This window comes from Gymnodraco acuticeps, unplaced genomic scaffold (assembly GCF_902827175.1).
Source record: "Gymnodraco acuticeps unplaced genomic scaffold, fGymAcu1.1, whole genome shotgun sequence".
Classification (NCBI taxonomy): Eukaryota; Metazoa; Chordata; class Actinopteri; order Perciformes; family Bathydraconidae; genus Gymnodraco; species Gymnodraco acuticeps.
Window position 1 is genome coordinate 7,774,606 of NW_022990238.1, and position 26,222 is coordinate 7,800,827.

General features: G+C 39.8%; 2 protein-coding genes across 12 annotated transcripts; both read left to right on the forward strand.

The window, feature by feature from the left end:
- Nucleotides 1-1,616: 1,616 nt before the first annotated feature.
- slc4a1a (solute carrier family 4 member 1a (Diego blood group)) lies at nt 1,617-12,163 on the forward strand. 3 transcript variants are annotated; one of them, XM_034220217.1, is made up of 21 exons: nt 1,618-1,847; nt 2,958-3,026; nt 3,209-3,264; nt 4,433-4,527; nt 4,891-4,937; nt 5,040-5,205; nt 5,309-5,444; nt 5,543-5,612; nt 5,990-6,032; nt 6,145-6,329; nt 6,442-6,649; nt 7,163-7,366; nt 7,474-7,622; nt 7,920-8,114; nt 8,215-8,460; nt 8,560-8,649; nt 9,379-9,545; nt 9,625-9,866; nt 10,078-10,247; nt 10,998-11,171; nt 11,269-11,346. In XM_034220217.1, the coding sequence occupies exons 2-21, from the start codon at nt 3,003-3,005 to the stop codon at nt 11,344-11,346; spliced, it is 2,745 nt and encodes a 914-aa protein (XP_034076108.1). In that variant the 5' UTR covers nt 1,618-1,847; nt 2,958-3,002. The 3 variants fall into 3 exon arrangements, 2 of the variants coding, with proteins under 2 accessions (XP_034076108.1, XP_034076107.1); XR_004569366.1 differs by lacking the exon at nt 11,269-11,346 and having other exon boundaries at nt 1,617-1,847; nt 9,625-9,820; XM_034220216.1 differs by lacking the exon at nt 1,618-1,847 and having other exon boundaries at nt 3,003-3,026; nt 11,269-12,163.
- A 1,193-nt stretch (nt 12,164-13,356) lies between these two features.
- ubtf (upstream binding transcription factor) lies at nt 13,357-24,914 on the forward strand. 9 transcript variants are annotated; one of them, XM_034220220.1, is made up of 21 exons: nt 13,357-13,467; nt 15,806-15,879; nt 16,355-16,527; nt 16,650-16,733; nt 16,941-17,096; nt 17,198-17,262; nt 17,381-17,507; nt 17,811-17,921; nt 18,050-18,183; nt 18,286-18,427; nt 18,521-18,562; nt 18,691-18,798; nt 19,033-19,188; nt 19,309-19,455; nt 19,553-19,663; nt 20,132-20,220; nt 20,314-20,503; nt 20,593-20,640; nt 20,769-20,822; nt 22,131-22,217; nt 22,316-22,426. In XM_034220220.1, exons 2-21 carry the CDS (start codon nt 15,828-15,830, stop codon nt 22,424-22,426), a joined length of 2,187 nt encoding a protein of 728 aa, XP_034076111.1. In that variant the 5' UTR covers nt 13,357-13,467; nt 15,806-15,827. The 9 variants fall into 9 exon arrangements, with proteins under 9 accessions (XP_034076111.1, XP_034076116.1, XP_034076113.1 ...); XM_034220225.1 differs by having other exon boundaries at nt 13,378-13,467; nt 15,806-15,864; nt 22,316-24,914; XM_034220222.1 differs by lacking the exon at nt 13,357-13,467 and adding an exon at nt 13,598-13,711.
- The last annotated feature ends 1,308 nt before the right edge of the window (nt 24,915-26,222 follow it).

The window sequence follows — 26,222 nt, forward strand, 5'->3', positions numbered from 1 at the left end:
AGCCTCCACTTTCATTCAGCTGGAGAAGATGTCCCCCCTGTTGCTGCCATGCAATGTACAGTACTTAAGACGAACCAAGTGAGGGCTATCATGAACAGAGTTGGTTTTAATGTGTTTATCTCATCATGAGCAGAGGAAATACCCTCCCTTATCATGAAGGAATCCCCAGTGCGTAAACAAGATGACGTATAAAGATGTTGTCCTCCTGATACTGTATGTTGCCCCTTTTTTTACCCTCTTTGCCCCCGTGTCCCCCAGGTGAGGCCTGATGGTCCAAACATGTTCCTCTCAACGCCTCTGCCCAGACTCGGACCTGTTGCATGCTGGGAGGACGGAGCACGCAAACTAGGGTTGGGATATCCCTGCCTCAAGGTGTCCCTGACCGATAGGGAGTTCGTCCGTCCCACGGGCCTTATCTGCCCTAGCCCCACCGCCAGGTTGCTCAGCAACGAGATGGGTTGAGGCACTGTGCTCTGGTTTATTCTGCTCATTTTCATCAAATTGTATTCACAGAGGTTATGTGAATGGATTGACAATGTATTCTATTCAAAATGCTTTACTATTTTTATTTTTTCAATGGTTCAAATCCCTTCGTCAATAGGACAAGGATGATAGTAAGGTGTTGTTAACCTCTACTGTACAAGCCCCATGGGGTAAATGTATTTCTTCAATCTATTAGTATATTTTACATTACACACACAGGCCGAAATACACACATAAACACGTGCAAAGACAGGGCCTACACATGCGCTAACAGAGCAACATGTCTGCCAGTTTTCAGTGCCAGGGAGCAGTTAGGGGTTCAGTGCCTTGCTAAAGGGCACCTCGACTGGGCCCAGGAGGTGAACTGGGACCTCTTGAGCTACCAGTCGACACTCTGTATTTGGTCCAATCGGGACTTGAACCGGCGACCCTTTTTTTCCCCTACAGACCTAGCTACTGCCACCAAATTATAGATCGACCAATGCATTTGCACTTTCTGCACCTTTTGACTAAACATTTATTTATGGTGTTGGATACAGTTACCAAGCTAATAGTGGGCTGCTGCCATTAACCCCAGTATATTTATCTCTTTCTTATAATCTTTGCTCCCTTATTTTATATTTTTTGAGAGCTATTAATGTATCTTGAATTGCATTGAGTTGAAGTCCAATACATAATTATTCAATTCTTGCTGATCCCTTTCAGAAACTAAAGTCAACAATCTGTCATCAGACCTGCTTACACCACCAGCCTCCACTTTCATTCAGCTGGAGAAGATGTCCCCCCTGTTGCTGCCATGCAATGTACAGTACTCAAGACGAACCAAGTGAGGGCTATCATGAACAGAGTTGGTTTTAATGTGTTTATCTCATCATGAGCAGAGGAAATACCCTCCCTTATCATGAAGGAATCCCCAGTGCGTAAACAAGATGACGTATAAAGATGTTGTCCCCCTGATACTGTATGTTGCCCCTTTTTTTACCCTCTTTGCCCCCGTGTCCCCCAGGTGAGGCCTGATGGTCCAAACATGTGCCTCTGCCCAGACTCGGACCTGTTGCATGCTGGGAGGGCGGAGCACGCAAACTAGGGTTGGGATATCCCTGCCTCAAGGTGTCCCTGACCGATAGGGAGTTCGTCCGTCCCACGGGCCTTATCTGCCCTAGCCCCACCGCCAGGTTGCTCAGCAACGAGATGGGTTGAGGGGTACGGGGTCTTTGGGTCGACGTAGTTTCGTATGGGTGTTCCCGCTCCTCTCGTTCTTTCTCTGTACTTTTCGTTTGTCCTGGCACACTTTATCACCAGGCTCGTCTAGGCTGACAGACGGACACCGTCGACCAGGTGGGATTACCTGCACGCACCTGCAGGTAAGGGTGTGGCCCCCTCTGGGCAAGGGTTAGACACATTGATGGCATTACTAGAATGAAAGGATAGACATTTTTATATTTTCTGATGGGAAAGTAGCATATTCTAACCCTTAACGGTTGTTTCTTTGCTCGGGAGATAAGGAAGGGAGTTCATATGAAATTATTCTTAACAATTATTTTTCTAAGAAAAGTTTATTATACTTCACAAACAAGATGCTTGTGGCACACATTTTTTACTTGTTTGAGGTCAGGGTTTAGTTGGATTCTCCTCTTTCCAAATCTATTGCATTTAATTATTACACCCAATGCTTTTGGCTTTAATGCTCAATTAAATGTATACTCTTAGTGTCACGGCCTAACAATTGTAAGAACTTGTTGGTTTAATTTTTATTTAAAAAATGTAGATATGTAAAGTGATGAGAAGTCACTTGACCTGCTAAAAAAATATTTTATTTTTTATTTTTTACCGCTAACACCTTTATTGTAAAATTGAAATGGAGCACACTGAAAACAATACACAATGATTCAATATGAAAAATTCAGAATTTGTACTTATTCTCCAAAAGTAAAGTTTAGTATTAATAGATGTTACAGTAGCTATATTTGAGTTGTTTCACCCCTAATGTTACTGAAGGAGAACAGACGTGTCTGGTGGTAGGGTGTAACCCAAAGATAAGGCTCTGTGCGTCTTCTATTTCGACTATAACTAAGTTCACTTTCTCGGCTGGTTGACTATCTGTTCTGAGACGTGACTTTGAAGGCAGCTGTGTGCTGGTCGATGGCGGTATTCTCATCAAAGCCGCCTTAAAATAGCTCAAAGCAGGCCTTACTGTCTCGGTAGTAGCTGAGAAACATGTTCCTTAAACCCTGCCAATTTAATGAGAGGACATTGGTACTTGTACAATGAGTACTTGAAGAATATGAAGAATATGTATCTAAAACTCTGTTGTTTGGATGCTTTAAATGCACCTGTTTGCATTAAAAGTTCATCAAAACTCAACAATAATTGTGTTAAGGTTTGATGTCATTGGTTCCCATTAAGTCTATGGGTATTTGTAATTGTGATTATAACTTGTTTTTATGTTCATTCATTCTTTTTTTCTGTCTTAGGGAATGCATGAAAGTACCTGAGGCTTCAACATCTGAAAAACAGCAATGGAAAACCATTTTAGTTTTGAGGTACATTTGTTAAATACAACACTTTACTACATACAACAGATTTACTAGTTCATACTAGTCTCTACAGAAGAAAGGGATCTTGGACATTGTTCATGATGTGTTCCTTTAATCTAACATACGTACATTCCATTCACCACTCAAGTTTCTTCTATTAATTCTTCCTAAACTATCCTCTTGTATAGGGCAGTGACACGTCCTCTGAAAACATCGAGTCAGCGTTCCGCTCCCCACCAAGGCTGTAAGTCCATCTCTCAGTAGGGCCTTTTTGTAAATGTACGCTGGTATTCTGCATCATGTTTGTGATAAGACCACTGAGAATGTCTCGCAGTGCTCCCTAATCTAGTCCCTGCATTCAAGTAGCATCATGTCATATCCACTTTTTTTATTATTGCCCAGTATCAGTCTGGTACCAATACCGGTACACCAAGTTTTCAATTTTTTTACATTTCATAGCCAAAATTATTAATCGAAAAATAATCTGCAGTGTTATCGACATTTAGAAAAAGTTGTTGATTGTGGCCCTGATATTTTCAAATGAAAATGTTCTGATAAACAATAACTGTGTGAAGTAGCGTCAGATGTTTCACTCAGGTGATGGTGGAGACCAAACCAAAGCTAAAAGAGGATACATATTGGATTTATATTCTTTAGGTGGCCTAAAAAAAAAATGGCCACCTAAAGCGGTTATTTCTGCTGAGTGTGTTAATAGCTAACACCATCACTGTAAAAAGCACTTACGGTGGATAATGTTCTATGATACAAACTTTTAACACAGGTTTAAGGTAAAGGTCATGCTGAACATGCTGATTTCCTTTTCTCATGCTTAAAGCTTGCAATTAATTTAAAAAACATTGAGTATTTACAAAAAGATCAAGGTAAATGTACCTTCAATAGAGATCATGGACTGGCTGATGTTGCTCTTCTGTTTGTTTATTTTTCAGAGAAAAGTAATATTCACAAACCAATTTAAATGTTGGACCTTAAAGTGTATAATAACTTTCCCTGGATTCTGCATTAGGGGCCATAGCTGAGGTAGGCTCAGACAATCTTTGCAAATTAGGAGGAATTTGTAAGTGTAATGTAAAAGTAGATATTGAACAACATTGCCCTCTAGTGGTGAAGGACTGAACAACACTAAAGGCAGTAATTCAATACATCGGGAAGTTGATCAGCCCAAACTGAGAACCTTGAATTGTTTTTGAGTAATTGTTATTAATACATGCTTCAAATGAAATTTGACTTACATTCACTTTGGTAAAGGTGCATATTCCACAAAAATGTTTCCAAAGTGTCCTCTGTCGATCGATTCTGAGTTGAATAACTTTACAGGTGAGTCTTTATGAGGTGTTGTTGAAGCACTCATGCTCATCGTTTCTCTAAATTGGTGTGACTGATTCTCAACACAGGAGCGGCATCTATGACACTGAGGCCAGGAGGCAGGAAGATGCAGAGGAGAATGAGCCCAATGTTGGAGCCATCATCCTCCCCATAGACTCAGAGGGTAGGTTCCCTTCACAGCCCGTAGCTATTAGCCACTTTTTAAATAACTTTCCTGCAGTGGTGGACTAAAATCTAAAACAAAAAATGAAAGTACATTTACTCAAATATGGTACCAAAGTACAAATTCCAGGTTCTTCAACTTATCTTGAATTGACCAAATTCGGTTAACTAAATCCCTATATATTTAGTTAAACAGTAAAGGAACCATTTTGCTGCATAATGAATACTTTTTATTTCCATACTACATTTATTATATTTAGATATTACTTTATCGAGTAAATATTTGACTGGAGGATTTTTACGTATTTGCTATTTTGGATGAGACCTTTTTTCCATCAAGCTATTTTCTGTATCTTTATTTCAGCTTATCTGAACCTGAATACAAATGCCACCACAAGAGGGGATGCTCAAGTAAGTCTACAGTCTTCATACTTACATATGTGAAATTTGATTCACACAAAACAACACTATCCACTAATGTGTTTTGTATTGAACCACATTGCATTACCATAGGCATATGTGGAGCTGAATGAGCTCCAGGGCAACACCTGGCAGGAGACTGGACGCTGGGTGGGCTACGAAGAGAACTTAAACCCCGCCACTGGAAAATGGAGTTCTTCTCATGTCTCCCATCTCTCCTTCAAGAGCTTGATCCAGCTCAGAAAGACCATGAGCACAGGTGACTTTGGAACCTGAGATGTAATGAAATTCTGTGTATATGATAAGTCCCGTTTTTATAGTTTGATGCTGATGACCAGTTAAATCAACTCAAATGTACCTAGGTGCCGTCATCCTCGACCTGAACGCCAGCAGTCTGTCTTCTGTGGCTGAGAAGGTGGTGGATGAGCTGCTGATCAAGAATGAGATTCGTGCCAGTGATCGTGACGGCCTGCTGAGAGCTCTCCTCATGAGACGCAGGTAACACATGGATCCACTAATACTCTGTTTCTTTCTTCGAAATGTCAGACTTCATGTCTGCATCATGCACTTCATTCTCATTGTATCCGTCCTTTCAGTCAGTCTGAAGAACCTGTGGTTACTCCATCTGGAGACATTGAGATGCAGTCTTTTTCAGTAACAAAGAAGGTATAGTTTTCGTTTTTTATACAGTTTGATCCACCTTCATTATTGTACGGAAGCCCTGAGAAGCAAGTGAGAAAATCATTTATGGTCCATTTTCTGAATCCAATCCTAATAGCTTTATCACCTGTGTGAAAAAATTGTTTTACCATAATTATATTTCCATGTTTCTTTAAAGAATGATCTGTGAATTATATAAATAGTTTTTCCATGTAAAACTAAAGTTTTGCCTGGGACATTTTTCTAAGTTCTAAGAAAGAAAGAAAAAAACTATTTTGATCAGAATTATAATTGTTTCTCACTTGCCTCTCACGGCTTCCTTACATTTAGCTGGACATCTACGTATATAATGTGATTGAACTAACAATGCATCATTTTCCCAGAGAGACACTTCTGACAACATGGAGGCCTCAATTGTCCTCTCAGGTATGTTGATGAAATTCAGAGGCAGCCATCTGTCTTCATGTGTGATTCTGGAGCAGATCACACAAAAATCAGATCACCTAAAAGAGGTTGTATTTTGTTGTTGTTATTATAGGTGTCGTGGACATCCTGCAGAAACCAGTAGTGGGTTTTGTGAGGCTCAGGGATTCTGTGGTCATGGACTCCTCCCTGGAGTCTCCTGTCCCGGTTCGCTTCGTCTTTGTGCTGGTGGGCCCCAACGATTGTGGAATAGACTACAGCGAGAGTGGCCGCTCCATGGGGGCTCTGATGGCAGACTGGGTGAGAGAAAGGAGAACGTACTGAAGGAGAACAATTCTAGCTCGGCAGAATGGAGCTTTAGCTAAGCCTGCTTTGTTTGGTGCAGGTGAATAAAGGCTTTCTGCTCTCACAGGTGTTCTGTCTGGAGGCCTTCTTGGCTGAGACTGACAGAGATCTGACCAACGCCATCGCTGACTTCATGGACTGCAGCATTGTGATTCCTCCCACTGAGATCCAAGATAAGGATATGCTGGTGCCAATCATCGATTACCAGAAGAAGATGCTGTGTGACAGACTGCGTCCCATCGACTCTCGTCTTGCCTTTGGTGAAAGAGTCAAAGGTCAGCATATTTTCAACAACGTCAAACTATTCTTTTTACACTTTTGTATGCATTATCATATTACCTCACTACTAATGTAGTCATTCCTTTGACCAAAATATAATTTTTGTTTGCATATTGTCTCAATTGTTCATTAAGCATTAGGCATTACAAAGAATGAAGGTGCTGTTTTTTTTTCAAGGAATGCTTGAAAAAGTACATTACAAACATATGTATTTCAAATGTTTGTGTCAACTTTAGGTAATTACACAATAAACAATTACAAAACCGACAGATAAAGCCTCTACTAGGGAAATTATAGTAAAGTTTATATTGGCGCTTGTGATTTTTCCCAGGACACCACAGACACTGTATTATTGCAAAAGCAAGAGCTTAAATCAGTGGGCCATACACTCAATCATTATTTGGTGATAGAAATTAACCTAACAGGTATTAATTAAAATATATATATATATATATATATATATATATATTGGATTGATAAGCTAATGTCAGTTTGATTTGTTTGTCCAGTTGAAAAAGCTCCAGCGGAGCCCCGGGAGGACCCTCTGGCCCGTACAGGCTATCCTTTCGGAGGGATGGTGAACGACCTGAAGCGGCGTTACCGCCACTACATCAGTGACTACACAGACGCTCTGAACACTCAGGTCCTCGCCGCCGTCATCTTCATCTACTTCGCTGCCCTGTCCCCTGCCATCACTTTCGGAGGGCTTCTGGGTAAAAGAGAGATCCATATAGAGATGTTTCTAAGATTCAATTCATTTGCAGGACTCTATTGGCCTTTTCAAGTGTGGTTAATATATCTCTCTGTTGTCTAACTCTAGCTGACAAAACTGAACAATTGATGGGCGTGTCAGAGCTAATGGTCTCCACCAGCATCCAGGGTATCATCTTCTGTATCATCGGCGCCCAGCCTGTCCTCGTCATCGGCTTCTCGGGACCACTGCTGGTGTTCGAGGAAGCTTTTTACACTGTATGTATGAGATGTAAATGGAGAGTATAAGGGCCAGTCATAGGGGTGAAATAAATGAAGGGAGGAAATAATTACTTTTATTTAACGTTTCAAGAACAAAGCTAATAAAGGCAATACATTCAAATTAAAGGAAATTGTTAATGACATTTTGACTTTCTTTACATAAATATTTATACATATATTCCTCCACTTTGTTACTGTTCTGTAGTTGTCAGATGTCAAAACTCATAAAATAAATATTTGATTAGCTTTTTTTCATTTTTTGCAATATATTTTCTTTTCTGTATTCTATACTAGTTCTGCAAGTCCCTGGACATTGAGTACATTGTGGGCCGTATCTGGGTAGGCATGTGGCTCATACTGATCGTGATCATCATTGTGGCTGTGGAAGGCAGCTTCCTGGTCAAATTCATCTCCCGCTTCACTCAGGAAATCTTCTCCATCCTCATCTCTCTCATCTTCATCTACGAGACTTTCAATAAGCTCATCAAGGTTTCCCCACCACATCATCTTCAGACACCATTTCCTTGTCATAGCCTCATGTGTTGTCTCCTATTTTGCCTCCTCTGACTTCTTATCTCCTGTTGTTTAGATCTTCAAAGCCCACCCTCTGATTCGGAACTATGAACCTCTGAGCAATTCATCGGATAACCCTTTCCACATACTCGTGACGGAGTATAGCGTGATCGATGACCATGGCAACCTAACCATTCATGAGAAGGAGATTGAAAGGGTCTACCCCAACACTGCCCTGCTTTCTATGTGCCTTATGTTAGGTTGCTTCTTCATTGCGTACTTCCTCCGCCATTTCAAGAATGGTCATTACTTCCCTGGCCCAGTAAGATCAACTTTGTATGACCAGAAATTGTGTAGTTTTGAAAAGACTCAGTAGGTTTTGTGATTTCCCTGACCATGATGTAAACTGTTGTCTTATTAGATCCGTCGTTTGATTGGAGATTTCGGTGTCCCCATTGCTATTTTCTTCATGATTGCTATCGATATCAGCATTGCGGATGTTTACACTCAGGTAAGTGTTATGTTGTGGCACGTCATCTAAAACAAGGTCTAACAATTCTCAAAATTAAAAAATTAAAACTAATGTTATGCACAATAAAGCGATTGTTCAGATCTTTTGAAGTTGGTTTGTACTAGGTATACTTATCCAAAGTCAGTGTGTTATCTACAGTAGAATGCAGTCTGCACACCCCCAGTTTGAAGAAACACATAAGTACAGGCACAAAACAAAGCAATGTACTGCTGTCGACGGACGAAGGGAGCACTTCAACGTTTTAATAAAAGAAAACATCAATTTAAGTGTATAATATATTTAGAATATTTTCACTGTTTGACCTCGCCGTCAGACAGCCTTTTCCAAATTGAGACTAAATGTTATATTCATCTTTAAAGCAGTCTGTCTAAGACTTTTTGTAAAATACAGTTTCTAACCATGAAAATAAGTTAATGTTCCTGTTTACAAATCTCTTTATGTTTTGTCCTTCCTAAAAATACGACTAAGCTACAATTAGTGTGTTAGCTATAAGCTTAGTCGAAGGAATACGTCGGTTTTCTGTCTTTCCATGATTTTGTTTTGAAATATCATAAAAACTACCAGCACATACTAAAGGTTCCACTTTATTCTCAAAACTTAAATAAATATTTCTCTCTTTCTCTGCTCCTCTATGTTCTTCTTATGCCTGAGGCTAACACTCTTCCGTAGATAAATGAGAGTAATGAAAATCTCCCTGTCCCCTTGTAGAAACTGGTTGTGCCAAAAGGCATTGAGGTGACCAACCCCAAAGTCAGAGGCTGGTTTATCAACCCCATGGGAGAAAAGAAGCCCTTCCCCATCTGGATGATGGGTGCCTGCTGTGTACCAGCAGTGCTCGTCTTCATCCTCATCTTCCTGGAGTCCCAGATTACAACGTGAGTGACAATATAAAATAACGGCATTATAGTCTCCAATATGACTTTGTGTTTAACGTTGTTGTTGTCTGATTGCCAGGCTGATTGTGAGCAAACCTGAAAGGAAGATGGTGAAAGGATCTGGTTTTCATTTTGATCTGCTCCTCCTGGTCATCATGGGGGGCATCGCCTCTATTTTCGGGGTGCCCTGGCTGAGCGCTGCTACTGTGCGATCAGTCACCCACGCCAACGCTCTCACTGTCATGAGCAAGGGTCCCAAACCAGAGATCGAGAAGGTGATTGAGCAGAGGATCAGTGGAATCCTTGTGGCCATTATGGTTGGTAGGTGCTGCCATCTACAGTGCTGATGCACAAACAGCAGGCTCTGAACACATTTCCATTTTGAATACATTTGTCATAAATGCACTTTTTATCCCATTTTAAGATACAGATAATCTTGGCAATGTCGTAAGTGGCAACTTGGCTATCAAGAGACCCGTATTGGAAAAAGGTATTGTGCTTTTAATAATTATTCACTTTCTGTGATTTCAAGGTGCTTCTATTTTCATGGAACCTATTCTGAAGATGATTCCCATGACCGCCTTGTTCGGAATCTTCCTCTACATGGGTATCACCTCTCTGAGTGGAATCCAGATGTGGGACAGGATGCTTCTGCTGATCACACCAAAGAAATACCATCCCGCTGAAGCCTACGCCACCAGGGTACACAGCCTCCTCAAATACACTTCAGGACCTTGTTTAATTATACAATAATGTGGAAGGCCCTTTTGTCTGACGAACACAGTATCATGTCCAAATATATTCACTGCCTCATAGTGTTTACACACAACACTTTATGGCTGTAAATGCTTAAATTCATATTTAAAGTAGTGATTCAGCTTTTTGTATTACATTGTTGTTGCCAGTATGCGTGATACTTTATTTATTAATACTGCTCTATGCCATCTCAGTGGACAAATATCCTAAGATTATTATCTTTTTTTGCCGCATTTGTTTTTGGTGCTTTCACATCTATGTGATTGTTCTGTATGATCTATGTGGTTGCTGTGAAAGTATTTGTAGTTTTCTCTCACTTTTCAAGTTGTAAGGAGTCTCTATGTGGTGGTTTTGTGTTGTTTTGTGTCTTTATGTTGTCAATTGATGTCATTGTTTGTTCTTAGTTTTTTTCTGGTGGTTTTGTGTCCAAGTGTAGACCATTTGCTAAGGTCATTTTGTGTCTAACAGTCACTTTAAAACAAGGCTCTGGCCTAGGAGCCCACTGACCCCACAACACTATTTCATTGGATTGCATGGGCGTTCAGTTTTTTCCACCTGTATTTCAATCTTATTTAACCTATATTCTTTCAGTAAATTATCCTAACCCTAAAATAACATTCCTTTTCTTATGATTTAATATTACTCTTTGGCAGTGCGTTCCACTGCTAACACGCTTCTCTGTTGTCACTTATTCAGGTGAAAACAATGAAGATGCATCTCTTCACTGCCGTCCAGCTCGTGTGCCTGGGTTTGCTGTGGGTGGTGAAGATGAGTGCCTTTTCTCTGGCGCTGCCTTTTGTTCTCATCCTCACCATCCCTCTGCGCATGTTAATGACCGGCACAATCTTCACTCCCCTGGAAATGAAATGTGTAAGTACATCTCTGCATCAATGACGACACTCAGGCACACATTATAGCGTTGTTTCATACTGTTTCCCTGTTGTAACTGGATGTGTTTGCTTTGCAGCTGGACGCAGATGATGCCAAAGTGACGTTTGAGGAGGAACCTGGGGTAGATGTGTACGATGAGTGCCCACTGCCATAAACAGTACATTAATGTTTCACAAACTTTTAAATGAAATCAATTGTCAACTACAGGTAATTGTGTGAACATTAAACATAGGGTGTCTTTAAAAATATGTAATTGTAAACATATACAGTTTAAAACTTCTGTTATTATTATGTATCTTTAAAGAAATGTACCTCTTATTTCTAGAATGCATACACTTATATACTTAACTTATATATTGAGTTATGTTTTTGTTTGAGTTGATACACTTGACTTATTTACATGCAAGATTTGTTTTCCTTGAGACGTGAGGTAAAACTATTTAGAATATTCTTTCTTTCTTTAAATGTATTACAACAGTATAGCTTTAAAGTGACTCCCAGTGCTGTCGCATATAGACCTGCACATATTATGATAAAATGATTCCACCTCACTTTATGTTTGCTATTTAATTTTTAACATTTTGCCCTTTACATGTGCTCAAATAATACATTTCCAGGGCATTTTCACACCAGCCTTTTCCCCATACAATAACCTTTATTAATTCTCAATTATATGTTTTGAGTTGTGTTATGAGTTTTCACTATTTGATGTGTGTATAGAAAGATGTGTAATGCACTTATATTTGATTTTAAGTGTGTGATTGCTTAGATAGTGGATGAGATCAATTGTGTGCGCCAATTGTTATACTGGTGATATAGTCAGGGAGAAATGTATTTGTAAATGTACCTTATAATGCCCGTTCTTGTGTGTGTGTGTGTGTGTGTGTGTGTGTGTGTGTGTGCCTGAACCACTGTACATGCTTGATTGGATTGTATGAATTCTCATTACAAATAAAAAAAAATCCTTTAAAGTCCTTGTTTAACTTTTGACTAATGCATTAGAAATGCTATAGTACAAATCACTCGTAGCTCACTTTTGAACAGGAGAGGGGTGTTCACTTGAACCAAGAGGCTTGCCACTCAGCTGCATGCTGCCTTCAATGATATCAAGTAAACTCTAACCTCTATACTTCTACTTTGAAAACACCATAGATGTCGTAAATACATTTGTTCTTAAATAACAAAATATACAAGAAAACAAAAATAAAGCAGCATTCCAATTAAAGCGTGATATGGCTGTCAACAAGTGCTCAGATTTGTATTTTTTCGATTATTTTATTTATGTGATTAGGCAAAGATTAGCATTAATAAACAGACTGGGAAGGTTTAACATATAGATATTTTATTGATACCAATAACTTCAACGTGTCATACATATATATGCTTTTAGTTAAATTAAATAAGAAATGATTGAATACAAAATCATTCAAATAACTACAGACAAAAAATTATAAGACATTTCAATTAACTTACAATCAAAATAGCTAATATGTCATCTTTATTTAATTCAACATATCCGTATATTATTCAACTTCTATGCATGTATATGCCATAATGTTCAAATTCCCGACAGCAAGGGAACGCAGCACAGTTTAACAAGGCCGAGTGCCTGAAAGTCATTTGTTTTCCCTGAATCACACCGACTGGATTGGACGGCCGGGAGATCCGCCCACAAGCACGCAAGGTGGAGTTGAAAAGAAACAACATGCTGGGCCAAAATGAAGCTGTCAAACAGCCTCTTACTACTTGCCAAAATAGGAATCGAGCAATGTGAAAGTAAATGAAGGCTGGTGGACCAATTGAATAGTTTCAAGTTGGAAGCTGACGTTTATAAGCGATTTTATTTTTTATTTTTTTTAAATGTATATTTAATTAAAACTATTAAGTTATTATTGTATGTGAGATTTGTTGGTTTCAATTAAATTAGACACACATTAAAAAAACGTTGGCTCTCATGAAACTTTCCCGATTAAATATTGCGGGTTGAAGAACAGACATGGCCGTCTATGGGAGTAAAGTAGTAATCGCTCGGTTGGGCTCAGAAACAACGATGCGAGGTAGGAAAAAATGGATGTCTCCGCGTAGCGAAATGGTTGGATGGAGAGAGAGGAGCTGCTGTGCGTTGAGTGGAGGGAGACGGCGAGTGAGATGGAGGCGGGGGGGAAGGACCATCTCTGCGGGGACTGGAGCCCAGGACCGACGGCGCAGTGCTGGCTATCGTTCAACCCTCCCCTTCTTCCTCCACAACCACACCGAAGCTCACGCCGAGAGACAGGTAAGCCAACTGAACAACCGCGGGGTTTCATAATAGGATGAAAGTTCGCGATAAACCAACAACAGCGTTTATAGCCGCATAATCGACCTTTAATGTTTTGATTGTGTTTACTAATAAAGCACGTAGGTTGGCAGCCTTTGTAGAAGCGAAACAATCCGACCGCTGTTGCAGGGTACAGACGAGGTCGGCCATAGCCGAATTTGTTGTCCTATCCAGCGGGGGAAATTGCATGTAACACCCGGAGGTAAATGTGTTATTTGCTAAAAAATTACATCAAGATACTTTTTTATACTAATTCCCGTAATCTAAAATCGTCTATTTGTACTGTAACCGGGGTATTTTCGTGTGGAAATGCACGGTGGTTTCCGCGCGGAGACCTCCATGCGGCTGTTGGCGGAACAGCTAGCCGCCTCTCTCGGTTAGCCATCAGGGATCTCGGTTTAATATCTCACCGTGCAGAGACTCGCCCTATCTCTCCCCCTCTCTCTCTCACTGACTAGCCCTGGAACACCGACGACCGAGCTCGGAGAACCCGCCTTCTTGTTCTCGTTTATACGCTTTTTGGATCGAGGGAAGGGAGTCTGCAACGCCCTGGGTTTAGTTTTAAGCTCCGTGTTTTGTGTGTGCAGTGCGCCATTGGACCTTGTCACGGTAGGTTTCCTTAGATCAGAGCTGAAGCATGGCGGACCTGGAGCTGTTTGTCGCGCCAGTGAAGCTTCTCAGCCTCGGTTGTTAACATGTTTCCTTTTAGCGTTTACCTTAAAATGTAGGTACAGTTGAACCTCGTTGTACTGTAGCCGAAACCTCAACCAGCTACTGTTTAAACGAATTGGCTCGCAAAGTATCGAGGTTGTAACGTTTGACCGTTAAACAATTTTTTTCCATTCTTTCTTGGTGCGCCTCCGCAAGTCCCTCCAACCGACCACCACGAGCTGTATCCTGGGCATGAAAATGTGTTGAAAAAAATAATGTAAAAATACCGTTAAGTTTAACATAGGTTGACGTTTAACGTTATCTCACAATATAACCGTTAATCAACTGTTTTAACTTGTAACAGCCAATCTGTCTACCTCCGGGAGATCTTTTTTAAATGCATACGCAAAGATTTAGACAATATTTGTATCAAATGTTAAGTGTCAAAAATATGTAGGCTATTTGAACTATATTAGAAGTCAAGATTTCAGCTTCACTTGGTGTTCCAATTTGCCCTTGGCCGTATTGTCTCAGATCTCGAGTTTGTACTCCTCCATATGTTGTCATCTTTATGAAATTGTTAAATATGTAACGTTCAAAAGTCTCCAGATGTACGTTATGGAAGCTTTTTGGTTACATAAATGGTGAAATCGATTGTTTTAAGGTAGCTAGGTTACATCGTGAACACCACAGTGAGCTGGGGCCATCAAGGACACGATGAACAACAAGCAGCCGCCATCATTGGAGCACAGCTCGGCTACGCCTCGCTGAAGAATGCTCTAAAATCTTGATGTTGAACGCCAAAAACCTTAATAATCCGGTCTTTAAATACTCTTAAAACACATTTATTTACTGTAAACGAATATTATATTGGTTTCCTGGCTCCAGTTTCAGTCAACGGTTAAGGAAAAGATTATAGGGTTGCATGGCGGATCTAGATCCGCGTCCTTCGGTGATGAGGCGCCTCTTCCGAGTGGCGCATTTGGCTGCAGTGCTTCCAAGCCACCATTCCCCCTCGTCGGAGACCGAAAGCAGATCCCTCGTCCGTGGTCAGCTGGTCGCCTACAGCTGCCTGTCTGTCCACGTCCATTCGCTTCCTCCTTCCGTGGATCCTCCCCAAACTCGACAGAAAACCCTCCATTACCGAGCGGAGCGGGCGAGAAAATGGGCGCTCCTGTGTGTTCACGATACTTTAGTTGTGGACTATAGGACGGTACTAATACGTTATATTCCGGCTGGTGAAATTTGCTCGACGGAGACTGCAGTTGTCTAGTTGTGCCAGTTGAAGCCCTCTGCAGTGTTATTTGAGATTTGAAGCCGTCACAAGCAAAAGCCTATGTCTCACCATGTAGCGTAAACGTTTAAGGGGCGGTGTAATGAACATAAACCATTATGTCAAGGCAAATTTAAATTCCACCACTTTAATTCATCATAGTTGTTTCTTCACACACATGTCCCATTCTATGATTAATATACTCACGAAAATTATATAAACATAAAATATGATTTTGAAAAAAAGAAATAAAAAAGCTTTTCTTGTTATATGAGCAAAGTATGACCGTCATATAATGGGTTGCAATGCTTTTCTTTCTTTATTAGTCTCTCTATAAATGTTTGATTTTGATTGTTCTGTTGTATTTTGTAGATTGAACACAGTATAACCACAAATGAATGGAGCCATGGAGGCAACCACCCAAGACAAAGGTGTGGTATTGACATGTATGGACATCATTTTATTATTCTTAACACTCCCACAATGACAGTACATTTGCTATTGTGAACACTTGGTATAAACCTAAAATAATGCATATTATGTCATTTACTATACAGGTCACTGTAGCATAGAACGTCAAACAATTCAGACAAATTGATTAGTCACCATATGGAAAAACAATTGCAAACTAGTTTTACAGACATTTTTAATTAAAACCCTATTGTAGCAATTATAGCGATGACACCCTTTTGAGAGTAAACAACCCCCAAATGCATGATTTATTCATTAATAACAGAGTATTTTATTGTATATCATACTATAAAATCACTATATTTATATAATATGGACTTGTTTCAAGAGGGAATCCCTAACTGGAAAACATTTTAGACACACAAAGGATAATATAACTAGTTTTGTATCTAAGGAGTCAGATAAGCAGAATGATCATTTTTGTGTCATTGTGTATTTTTGTGTTATTAGTATGGGCACAGGACGACCTCTTAAAACTGCTGGAGGCCATGAAACTGGCCCTGCCTCAGAAGGACCTGACCAAATACAAAACATCAGAGTCCCACCTTGACTGGACGAAGGTGGCCTTCAATTCCTTCACAGCAGAGATGTGTAAGCAGAAGTGGTCGGAGGTCTCTAAAGAGGTGAGTCAGTTTAAGTTTGTAATGTAGTATTTATGAGGATTGCAACAACAGTCGGATTTTGTTGGTTTGATACCAAATGTGGACTTACATAAAAATACTTTTCTTGTCTTTCTTAATTACAGATTCGTAAATTCCGCACTCTGACAGAACTGATATTTGATGCCCAGGACTATATCAAGAACCCATACAAGGGCAAAAAATTAAAGGTTTGTTAAACATTTCATTTGACTCTACTCTTAAAGGTCTTTTCTGTGTTAGAGTTTTACTCGCTACAGGGTGTACTTTGAGGGTTTGTGACTCTGCAGACCGTTTACATGCATAAAAACCTTCATAACACACAAGGGGACGGGTAATAACTGGAAAAGCATGACATGTGACGTTTCACTTTATTCCCCATCCCACATGATATACAGAAACACCCAGATTTCCCCAAGAAGCCCTTGACTCCATACTTCCGCTTCTTCATGGAAAAGAGGGCGAAATACGCAAAATTGCACCCTGAGATGAGCAACCTAGACCTTACTAAAATTCTCTCTATGAAGTACAGAGAGCTTCCTGAAAAAAAGAAGGTCAGCTAAAAGCATGGATCTGAGGTGCAGCTAAAATTGTGATTTTCAACTTGTCTGTTTCTAATTGAATCCTTGTTTTTTCTTCTTCCTCATGGCTACAGAAAAAGTATGTCGAAGACTTTTTAAGAGACAAAGAAACATTTGTGCACAGCATGGCGAAGTTCAGGTAAGATTATGTGTTACTATTGTTAATATTTACATTTATAATAACACTGGGGATGTTAGATCTGCACCTGAAGCATTATTAAAGACGACAACTGTCCTTAATTGTTGTGTACATATAGAGAACTACACCCGGACCTAATGGAAAGCATGACGAAGAAAAGTTCAAATGCACCAGAAAAGCCCAGGACACCCCAACAGCTGTGGTACAACCACGAAAAGAAGGCTGTCCTCAAGACACGCCCGGATGTAAGTCAAGACATTTAAAAACAGGGTCGGGGAGTTACTTCACAAAATATATTCTGATACGATTTCTAATGACCTAAATGTAATCAGTAACTTGATCCAAGCATCACAACATTAAAGTAAGGTAACTTGGTTACTGAAGTATTTTCAGGCTGCAATACCTCTCACAAAACATGCTTTGCGACAACTTGCACATTACTCTGCAAATAATGTGTGTATTGCATTACTCCCCCAGCCTGCTTCAAAGCCAACATGTATAATACATAATTGTATGATGTGACGGATGTTTACTTTGTTCGAAACCAGGCAACAACCAAAGACATTAAGGAGAGTCTTGGCAAACAGTGGACGCAGCTGTCTGACAAGAAGAGACTCAAATGGATTGCCAAATCCCTAGAGCAGCAGAAACTTTACGAGGTAAGACTACTGTGGTGTGTGTGATATGATGTTGGTTAAAATATATTAGCTATTGTGGAAGAATCAGGAACTGCTATAATGGCATACAGTCCATCTTTCCACATTGTTGACTGTTTGCAATACTCTAGGAGACAATGCGGGGGTACATCCAGCAGCACCCGGAGTTAAACATGACCCAAGGGGATATCTCCAAGTCCACCCTGACCAAGGCAGAGAGGCACCTGAAAGACAAATCTGAGGGCCGACCTGACAAACCTCCTCCGTGAGTCACAGCTGCAAATTCACTGACTGTTGGCTGCTCCGCTGTCAATGAGTTGTGTGATTTGGGGATGGCTCTTGAACATAATGTTTGTGTTTCCTTCAGAAATGGTTACTCGATGTTCTGTGCGGAGTTGATGTCAAGCATGAAGGACGTTCCCAGCACGGAGCGCATGGTGATGTGTAGCCAGCGGTGGAAGCTGTTGAAACAGATTGAGAAGGATGCTTACCAGAAACGCTGTGAACAGGTCAGTCTAGAATCATCCTGTCAGATAACAAAGGAAAGATCAAACAAAAACAGTACTCTTGAGTTTTAAAATAAATGTAATTTGTATTTTTAGAGGAAGAAGGACTTTGAAATCGATATGCACGTATTTCTCAGTGTAAGTCTTAATTATTTTCTATATCCAACATCTAACAAGTATTTTGTTACAGCTATCAATGACCTAATAAGTGTGCAGAACTTTGCTTCAATAATTCCTCATGTGTATATCCTCTGCTGTACCTTTAGAGTTTGTCAGAGGAGGAACAAACCCGAGTTTTGTCTGAGGATAAATTAGGCTTTAAGAGAGGCGGAGCCAACAGTCCTGCGGCAAAAAAGAAGGCCTCCAGAGCAAATGTAAGATCAAGTATACACTCTTCACATTTCCTCAGATGCAAAATGTTTTCCCTTTTCTAGCTAACCAATTTGATCACAACACATTTATTTTATCCAAAGAAATTAGACTTCATATCAAATCACTTTAAGCTTGAATCCCATTCCCTACATGTTTGGTTTCTACATACTTTTAAACCATTTCATATTATATTTGGTGTTGTAGTGTCCTTTTCACACTTTCTTTATCACCCGTAGGTTATTCCAGAGAAACCCAAAAGGCCAGTTTCAGCCATGTTCATCTTCTCTGAGGAGAAGCGGCCCAAAATGCAACAGGAGCGTCCGGACGTTTCTGACAGTGAGATCACAAGACTCCTGGCTCGCATGTGGAACGAGCTGCCCGATAAGAAGAAGGTAAGGTGATATTGTATAAGGAATATCAGGCAATAGTGTAGATGCCTGGAGGGAAGACAAAATCATATATCATTAATTTCTATTTCTTTCTCTTATGATCTTGTTGTCTTTGTCTTTTAGGAAAAATATAAGCGCTTAGAAACGGTCCTGAAGGCAGAGTCGGAGAAGAAGGAGAAAGAGGATCGTACTCGACTGCCCGACCCCCCCAAGACTGCTCAGGACATCTGGCAGCAGAGCGTCATCGGAGACTACCTGGCCAGATTCAAGGTACGCATCGATGCCTTTCTCAAGAACACAAATATACTGCTGGAAAACTCACAAGATATTCCGCACAAGTTTATTAATACAAACCTGTGTTTTGCAGAGTGACCGGCCAAAGGCACAGAAAGCCATAGAAGCAACCTGGAGCATTATGGAGAAAAAAGAGAAAATCATGTGGATCAAAAAGGCTGCAGAGGACCAGAAAAGATACGAGGTTAGTGTCAATTCTCTGAGAAGAGCTCCACAGCATCCAATTACAGCAAGGTTTTGCATTTCAATACGTTTTTAGTTTTGATCTTTGATTTCATTTAAGTTTAGAATTATTTTTGTTTGTTAGATTGAAGTTGTTCCAGTTTATTCATGAAGGTTTCGTTTTTTCTATTTAGTTTGTTTGAGTAATGGCTAGGTGTAATGTCAAGTATAAAGCTACATTTGCTTTACAAATTATATTGTGGGAGAACTGCGTGGAAATGGCAATATCTTTATTTGTGACTACTTCACTACTACTCTCAGGTCACCATCTTCTGGAATAGGAGTTTGACAGAAATTCAGGCTTTTTCCTTTAGGTTGAGATATATTATGGCTGAAGGATATTTATTTAGTTTAGGACCATTTTTGTTGCTTCTTTCCTTTTTAAGTATCAGTTCTAGAAACCGCTCACAGTTGACTTACCTCTCAACAGAGAGACCTGTGTGAGATGCGCTCACCTGCTGCTACCATCGCCGCAGGGAAGAAGATGAAATTTGAGGGTGAACCCAAGAAACCACCATCGTAAGTCTGAAACATCCAACTTGTCTGTGCTGCCTTTTTGTGGGTATTATACTGAAACCTAAAAGTTGTGGTCGCTTGCTTCTGTCTGTCTAGAAACGGGTATCAGAAGTTCTCTCAGGAGATGCTGTCCAACGGAGAACTGAATCACCTCCCAATGAAAGAGCGGATGACAGAGATCGGCGCCCGCTGGCAGAGGTGTACACTGAAGGAGAAAGACCGCTACAAGAAGATCGCAGAGGAGAAGCAGAGGCAGTACAAAGTCCTTCTGGAACAGTGGCTTGGTGTAAGAACGGGTTGTTTGTAGAGGGGGCACATTTTTCAAGACATGTTGGGTACTTGACTTATCTAACGTACACTTTCATTCTTCCACAGAGCTTGTCTTCACAAGAGAGAAACACCTACAAAGAATATAATTCACAAGTACGTTTAATACTCTACTGTCATGGTTAGCACTGACTATGCTGTCACAAACTGGATTAGAAATTGTAATGCAGTTATATCTCGCGTTGACACTTTTTAAACTGTTTATCTGCATTTCTACATTTCAGAAAAGAAGAACTACAACAAAACTAGGAGGCCCCATGCCAAAGGCCAAGAAATCTGTAAGCAAAGTCTGTCTTTTTGATGCTGTTAGAAGGGCATCAATGATTCTCAAATGATGTATTGATCTGCCTATTATTTTCTATATTAATCAGTTGCTAACTCCATCCTAGTTCCTTGTCCAAGTTCATGTCTTTAAATGTCTGCTTTTATAATGTTTAAAATTCAAAGATATTCACTTTAATATAAGAAAAGAGTTCTCCATACTTAAGAATTTTGCCTAAACTGCATTTTTCATGTTTTTTTACACGACACAATAAGAATTGGCAATTATGACAATAATTTGACAATGTTTCATTTGTATGTGTGGTCATCAGTGTTACTGTAACGCTGTTATTTTTGGCAGTAACTAGTACTCTGACGCATTACTTTTTAAATTCAGTTACCGTTACTACATGGTGCGTTGCTGCGTTAGTTTTTTTATATAGGCGAACAGAGATGGGAACTGTACTTAAGTACAGTACTTGAGTAAATGTACTTTGATACTTCCTGTGTCACATGCGGAGACGGGCTGTGGGCGTGTTTGTGTTGTTTACTAACAAGACTATCATGGCGGCGGCGGAGCTCAAGTCTAGTTTCTCCACCTGGAGATATTCTCACTATTTCACTTTTGTCGAGCACAAAGAAAAGAAAGTTTCTGTTAAATGTAAGTTGTGTCTTGGCGGGTCAAAGATCCTATCTACTGCCCAAACCAGTAATTCAAATCTCTTAAAACATCTGCAAAAACAACATGCTGGCCGGGACGAAGCTAGTAGCTAAGACCACAGAGACTCAGCCGACGCCACTCCACCTCCACCTAAGCAACAGCGGCTGGATTTTAACCAAGGGACTGCTGGCCAGGGGAAAGTAGATAAAGCCATTGTTGTGTGTATGTTATAGAACACATGCAGGCTATTGCTACAGTGGAGTCACCCGCTTTCAGGGAGCTAGTTAGCATGATAGCATGTCCGGGCGGCACACGGCATATGGGACGGAACACTTTTTCCAACTACCTGGAGAAAGAATATACAAAAATGGAAAGCCAGCTAATATCGATGCAATCCAGATTGCATATAATGCATGTCAAGTTGATCAACAGATTGTATTATTCTCCAATGCAATAACAGTACTGAAATGAAGGCTATAAGGGCATTAATGGGAGCCCTTTTTCCAAGTAACTAAAACGTTACTTTTCACAGTAACGCATTACTTTTTGGTGTAAGTAACTGAGTTACTTTTGACATGAAGTAACTAGTAATGGTAACTAGTTACTGGTTTTCAGTAACTAGCACAACACTGGTGGTCATACCTGAAAATCTCTCTTCCCACAGGACACGGAGGAAGAGGACGATGAAGATGAGCGGGAAAAGGCTTCCACTGAGACATCCTCATCCAGCGAGGATGATGACGATGATGAGGTGAGTGTTGTCTCTCACTGCCATCAGACACGGATACCAAAAATAATTGGAAGTTGATTGTGCTATAAAAAAAACACTTTACTTTTTGTTTGATGAAGAAGGAGGCGGATGATGACGATGAAGACGAGGCAGAAGATAAGGAGAACAAGTCGGAGGACAGCAGCAGCGATTCGAATTCGCAGGAGTCGTCGGACTCTGATTCGGACTGAAACTTGCCGACGTCTTCGTGAGACAAACTGAGCAGCGCTGAGCTGAGCCAAGAGTCAAAGGAGCTCTGCCACTGTGCCAACCCTGCTCTCCTCCGCCCACCAGAGGGAGCCCCGCACCGCCTCATCCACCTCACACTCAATGTCACTGATGGTGATCTTACTCATTGAGGGACTCCGCCCCTATGTCCAAAATCAGTTTCATCCCCTCCCCCGCTGTGATTGGCATCTCACAGTACGGGCCGCTGACGTTATGCCAAAAACTCGTTCGGTGACGTCGTTGGTTTCAATCTTGACTTACAGGTTCAGGGTTAGGATAGAGTTTTAGTGTTGAGGGTAATTCTTAACCTTCCAGTGTTTTATTTTATTCTGGTAATTAGTTAAAGACAGGCGGCATGAGTTGTTAACAGGCTTCATAGAGCCGAAGAACATGGATCACTTTAGGGAGTGACGTGGGGAGGGGGGGGGTGGTTGTGTGTGCTGGGTAATGAAATATTGCACTCTTCAGAATGTTTCCCTATTTTTGTCCTATTTTTTTCTCAGAGCCTTGTCGCTTTGTTCTCTTTTCTCAATTTATGATGTAGATTTTATCATTTGGTTGTTAAAGAGGTGGTATTTTTTCAGGAAAAATAATCAAGCCATTATGAATGTCTTTTGTTGCTGGAAATTTTTGGGAATTTGTTACTAACTCATGTTCTCATTTAATAGATAGCAGTGCCTATATAAAGTATTCACACCCTTTTGGACTTTCATGTTTTATTAATTTATGGCGTTGCACAATGTGGATGCTTTGATACTCTCGGACAGAAAAAAAAAAAAGGTCTTTATACTGCATCATTACCATGAAATGTACTTATTTGTTCACTAATAGTGAGGAACCCTGTACACAACGATCTGCGATGTGTTTCAAAGTGCCGCGGACATTTCATATTTGAAGTATAACTGACATCGATTGCATCTAGTAAGACAGCAGCAAAATTGCCTGTAAGGAAAACACAAATGTATCTAAATATACAGCAAGTTTGGAACGCCCACAACATCATTAATCTCCATAAATGTGTTGTTTTTTAATCATCCCTGTGAATGTGTATTTTCTGTACATGTTCCTTTGTCTTCACAAGTATGTTTAATTACAGACTGAGCTTCTAGGTATAGGTTTCTTACTGGTCCCAATTTTAGTCACACAAGTGATCTCACTTCAACTTTTAAGAATCAGTCTGCAGCAGTCAATACCTTTTTATATTCATTAGTTTTTTTGATATAACTAAATGAAAACATCATTTGTAAAGACTTGTTCTGTTGTGTGTCAAAACAGCGTGTTTCCATTAGGCTTAAAACAGAAAGAGATTTAAAGAAGGTGAATACTTTTTAAAGGCGCTGCCATGTGTCTGTCATTTATTGAAGTTAACAGACATGTCTCGTACATTTTCAATTCTGTTTGTCTTAGTTCCTTCTGGCCTGACTGTAATGAACAGTGTGTATTGTGTGACCGAGCAGTTTGTCATTGAAGGGATAACACTGGTTTTCCACATGTACAGCTCAATCTGACTAAAGAATACAGATGGTATATGTTTGTTCTCCAAACTGTTGTTTTAGGTTTATGGTTTGAGTTAAAAATGTTTGTTCTATTGTGTTCTGATATATCTGGAATCATTTTGTTGAGCTGAATGGTTTTCATAAATTGTATTTTCTTTTGAATTTGTAATGCTATGGACTGTAATCTGAAAGGGTTGTAGTCTAATGCTTAATCCCAAAAAAAGTGTGCACTTAATGTAAATCTGTCCCTCCTGTGTGAGTTTGTGTGCATATATACACAAAGCTGTGTATATGTGAGTGTGTTTCTTTGCTTTAATGTGTGCTGTTTTTACGGTTTTGTTGCATACCATGATATGACTGCAGCGTGCATGTTTGTGCCTGTGTGGGGACGTCATACCAACACCATGAATGTAGATATTGTTAAATCTTTGAATTTTTCTTTCCAAAGGTCTTTAGTCATTTTTCTGGTTGGCGCTGTCGTGTCATTGACAAGATTTCCATGACTCATTATAGGTCCATAGACAAATGAGTACATCGCAACTATTAATAATCTGTTATTAATGAACTGATTTTGGCATATTGATAGATGGGAGTTTGTAAAAGGGATTTGGGCAAGTTGCCAGATGATTGGGGTTAAAAACTTGTAATTTTTCCTGTAAATACTGTTTTTGTATTCAGTGCTTATTGTTTTGTTAGTGCTTTCATTTGACAAACCCTCATCTGTGACTTCTGAGGCCAGTGAGTTTTTAACTCAGGGGAGAGCTTTTGGTTAAATTCACCTGTTTTAGTTGTTTATTCTCTCCCTTATGTTGGTTTATAGAGATATCTAAGACAGCAAAGCTTTACAAGTTTGTACTGCTGATCATTTGACAAAATGTGATGTTTTCTATAGCTGAGGGTGTTCTTATGTCCTTGTAGTTCAAGTATTTGGGCAAATAAAAAATGATCTTTAACAGTTGGTGTGTGTTCTGTATTAAGCATTGTTCGAAAGGATGGAGAGCCGTGGACACTAAACATACAACTTAAATAAGCTAAAACAATAAGATTATCTGTTAAAAGAAGTAATACTTTTTGATAGAAACAATTTTCATAAATTAATAGCTTTAGTTATTTGTCAAGCATACATTACCAACATTCACTAGTCTTGGCCTATTATTAAAATGTACGGCTTTTCTCTTTTAATTTACTACATTGTAAACAGAATGACATTTTGTCTTGCACAAAACAGGAACGTACCAGTTGAAACCAGAGGTCCCTGAAGTTCTGCGGTGTCCACTGTCCACATAGTGCATATCGATGTCTCCGATGAACTCATTCGTTCAGTCACAGCTATACGTTCACAAATGTTCGAAAATGCTGTGGATGCTTAAGTGGATGACTCACCCGCGCTGCTGGCCAATGGAGACCGACGTTGCCACATGGCCGCCATCTTGCTACAGGTATCGCTCTCATTCATAACATTATGGTTTACTATTTAAATAACCATAGCTTGCTCAATTTTCAAACGGTTTGGTTTTTTATAAACATCAAAGATGTAGTTATGATACTGCATACTTATAGTCATGGACTTTCATATGAAAATAACATTAAGCAGATAAAGCAATAGCTATACACACACACAAGGTATTTATATTAAATATTTGTATATATTTATTTCCATTTATTGTATTATATTGTTAATATTTAAAATAAATTATAAAATAAAAATATATTTTATATATAAAAATCGGTCTCATGTTGCCACTCTGTAAGGCCAAGAGTTGTTAATTTAGCAATGCCTTAGCTTGAAGAACAGGCACACAACTAATACAATAAGACAATAGCATATGGTGGTATATTATTTAGATATTCACACCTTTATCAGAAGAACCAAACCAACATAAAATTATCTCACAGACAGTGGCCAGTTCTGTTTTTGACATGAGATCTTCATATCGTCCTAGTTTTGTATTTAGTTTCTAGATTTGTAAACAAATCCAGAACCATTGAAATACGTTACCACTTCACAGCACGGTGCGCTGAGTTCTTGTAGTCGAAAAAAGCCCAAGAAGAACAACTTGGTGTGGTGTGGAGGGGATGTAGGAAGCAGGGGCAGGTGGGGAGAGATGGGGCTTCAAGGTTCAAGGTTATTTTTGTTTTAAATGTGTCTTGGAGATAAGGACCAGCTGCACACAATACAATACAGTATAACACAAAACCAATAAGACACAGTGACACATGTACAACACCTCACATTCAACAAGCATCACCAAAAATGGCCAAA

Bases quoted from the DNA above. Each gene is read 5' to 3' on its own strand.
- slc4a1a (XM_034220217.1), top strand. From the start codon at position 3,003: ATGGAAAACCATTTTAGTTTTGAG. The intron at 4,528-4,890 runs GTAGGTTCCCTT...TCTTTATTTCAG, and splicing joins CCTCCCCATAGACTCAGAGG to CTTATCTGAACCTGAATACA. The intron at 6,650-7,162 runs GTCAGCATATTT...TTGTTTGTCCAG, and splicing joins CTTTGGTGAAAGAGTCAAAG to TTGAAAAAGCTCCAGCGGAG.
- ubtf (XM_034220220.1), top strand. From the start codon at position 15,828: ATGAATGGAGCCATGGAGGCAACCACCCAAGACAAAGGTGTGGTATTG. The intron at 18,184-18,285 runs GTGAGTCACAGC...TGTTTCCTTCAG, and splicing joins CGACCTGACAAACCTCCTCC to AAATGGTTACTCGATGTTCT. The intron at 18,799-19,032 runs GTAAGATCAAGT...TATCACCCGTAG, and splicing joins AGAAGGCCTCCAGAGCAAAT to GTTATTCCAGAGAAACCCAA.